General features: G+C 56.2%; 1 protein-coding gene across 1 annotated transcript; it reads left to right on the top strand.

Annotated features, from left to right (window-relative positions):
• Nucleotides 1-541: 541 nt before the first annotated feature.
• Nucleotides 542-2,006, top strand: Tceal3 (transcription elongation factor A like 3). Its single transcript, XM_070039007.1, is given in 4 exon segments — nt 542-617; nt 731-802; nt 1,132-1,689; nt 1,691-2,006. Coding segments are annotated over 2 exon segments (561 nt in total). The 5' UTR covers nt 542-617; nt 731-802; nt 1,132-1,158; the 3' UTR covers nt 1,721-2,006.
• Nucleotides 2,007-2,307: the final 301 nt, after the last annotated feature.

Below are 2,307 nucleotides of genomic sequence, written 5' to 3'. Positions count from 1 at the left end.
ACGTGGGCACCAGCCCCGCGACCGCCCTACTGTCCAGTCCTGGTGCCCGCGCTCAACCAGCTAGCTCACTGAGCAGCTTGGGCTGCAGGCAAGCGGCGAGCGGGCTTCTGCGAGCCCGCGGAGACGCAGGCCTGTCCTGAGTCCCCTCAGGTTAGTGTGGAGGTGGACGCTGCCAGCTGACCCAGGTCAGGGGTGGAGGTGGATGGCAGATGGATGCAGGAGCAGCAGCTGCTGCAACCGGGTGGGGAAGGAATCAGCCAGACTGGTGAGGAGAGGGGCACTGAGCCGGCAGGGTAGCTGGGGAGGGGTGACAGGCGGGAAGGCGAACCCTGCGGAAGCTCAGCTGCCTTGCCCACCCCCACCCCTCCATCCATTTTAGAGTAGGCAATGGGGTGGGGGTGCGCCCCGCAGTGCGACGGTGAAAACGTAGACGCGTTCTGGAAACAACCCCCCTCCCCTCGCGCTCTGCGCCTGCCCAAGAAGACAAATTGATCCCAACCCAAAGGCAGTGGGGGCGGGGCAAGGCGCCTCTGGGGAGGGAGGGGACACAGATCCAGAGGTAGTTTGGAAAGCATCCTGGTTTGGAGCCCAGGGCCTGAGAAGAAATGGCGGCTGGGGTGCGCGGGTGGGGGCTGAGGATGGATGGAGGGGAGCAGAGGGAAAGCTCGGTGAGCAGGGTCCGGGTTCTGGAGAGGAACCTGGACCAAATGTCCCGTCTATCTGTCCGCAGGTCTGCGCGTCTGCTGTTTCCAGCGCTGTGCAAGGCCTGAAAAGGAGGCACAACCTGTTCTGATCTCTGCAGGTCAGTGGAAGGTGGCAGCATGGACAGGGACTCGGGAGGGCTGAGAGTACGGAGGGCCTGGCCAGGGCAGGATGTGGGTTTCGCTGCTCGTCCCCGACCCCCACCTGTAATGCACACACCTAGCTGTACTGAGGGAGCAAGGAGAGGGCAGCAGGGCCAGACAGCCTGGGAATGGTTGGCTCGTGTGGGGGAAAATGTGGGTTAGGGGCAGGGAGGAGGGCACTTGGAGACCCCCATAGGGACGAGATACACAGATTACCTGAACCCCTTTCCACGCTGGAGGAGCCCACACTCTTCGTGTCTCCTCTTCCCTCACCCCTACCCTCTAGGTCAGGAAAAGGAGGCGCCATCGCGACATGGAGAAACTCTCTAGCGAAAACGAGGGCAAGCTGGACAAGGAGGGAAAGTCAAACGATGAAGTAGAACCTGAGGCTGAAGAGAAGTCGGAGGAAGAAGGGAATCAAGAAGAGGAGGGGAAGGCAGCACGCGAGGGCCAGCTGGAGGGTGAGGGAGGGCCAGAGGAGGAGGGCCACCCCCGGGATGAGGACAAGTCAGGGAAGCAGGGAAAGTCATCAGAAGATGAGGGCCAGCCACCAGGTGAGGGCAAGGCAGAGCCCCAGGCCAAGGCAGCCAGCGAGTCGCGCGCCGCCGCAGAAAAGCGTCCAGCTGAAGATTACGTGCCCCGGAAAGCAAAAAGAAAAACCGACCGCGGGACCACGGATGACTCTCCCAAGAACTCTCGGGAGGACTTACAGGACAGGCATCTGAGTAGTGAGGAGATGATGAGAGAGTGTGCTGATATGTCCAGGGCTCAGGAAGAGCTAAGGAAAAAACAGAAAATGGGAGGATGTCACTGGATGCAAAGAGATGCTCAGGATGCATTCGCCCCAAGGGGCCAACGGGGTGTCAGGGGAGTGAGAGGCGGAGGAAGAGGCCAAAGAGGTTTACACGATATCCCCTACCTTTAACGCCCTTGGCCTTAGATTCTGATTTCTCTGATGAGAACTTTGCACACCCTGCTTTTCCTGGTAGATAAGCTCCAGGTCCTGTGCTTTTAACCTTAAGCTGATACTTTGCATTAGGTGTCGCTGTCCTTACCAGCAGCCTTTTGACTCAAATACAGTGCTCTCTCTTTTAGTACTGGATTTTCACCCATGCATGTACATTGTAAAATAACAATAAAAAAACAGTTCACCAAACTGCATATATTGTATCAGCCTATTTTTATCAAAATGTAACTATGTTTGCACAATGCATTTGTACATAGAGAAAACAAATTGTATGAAACCTCAGCAATGGTCATTCCTACTCCATGACCAAAAATAGATCTCTCCTGTACTGAAAAGTAAGTCTGACAACCTGACAGAATCGTTGTTCTATACCATTCTCCTGTTGTGTGCCCATCCAGAGCTTCCCTGGGTGTGACCTGATCAGTAGGCATTGCTACCATTTCTTTTGAATCTGTTACTGCCCAGTGCCTCATCTGTGTCACATTTTTGGCTTTC

This window comes from Dipodomys merriami, unplaced genomic scaffold (genome assembly GCF_024711535.1).
Source record: "Dipodomys merriami isolate MVZ:Mamm:240054 unplaced genomic scaffold, mDipMer1.0.p SCAF_3, whole genome shotgun sequence".
NCBI classification, from domain to species: Eukaryota; Metazoa; Chordata; class Mammalia; order Rodentia; family Heteromyidae; genus Dipodomys; species Dipodomys merriami.
The sequence above is the reverse complement of the archived record's forward strand: the minus strand, read 5'-3'. Positions and strand labels throughout refer to the sequence as shown.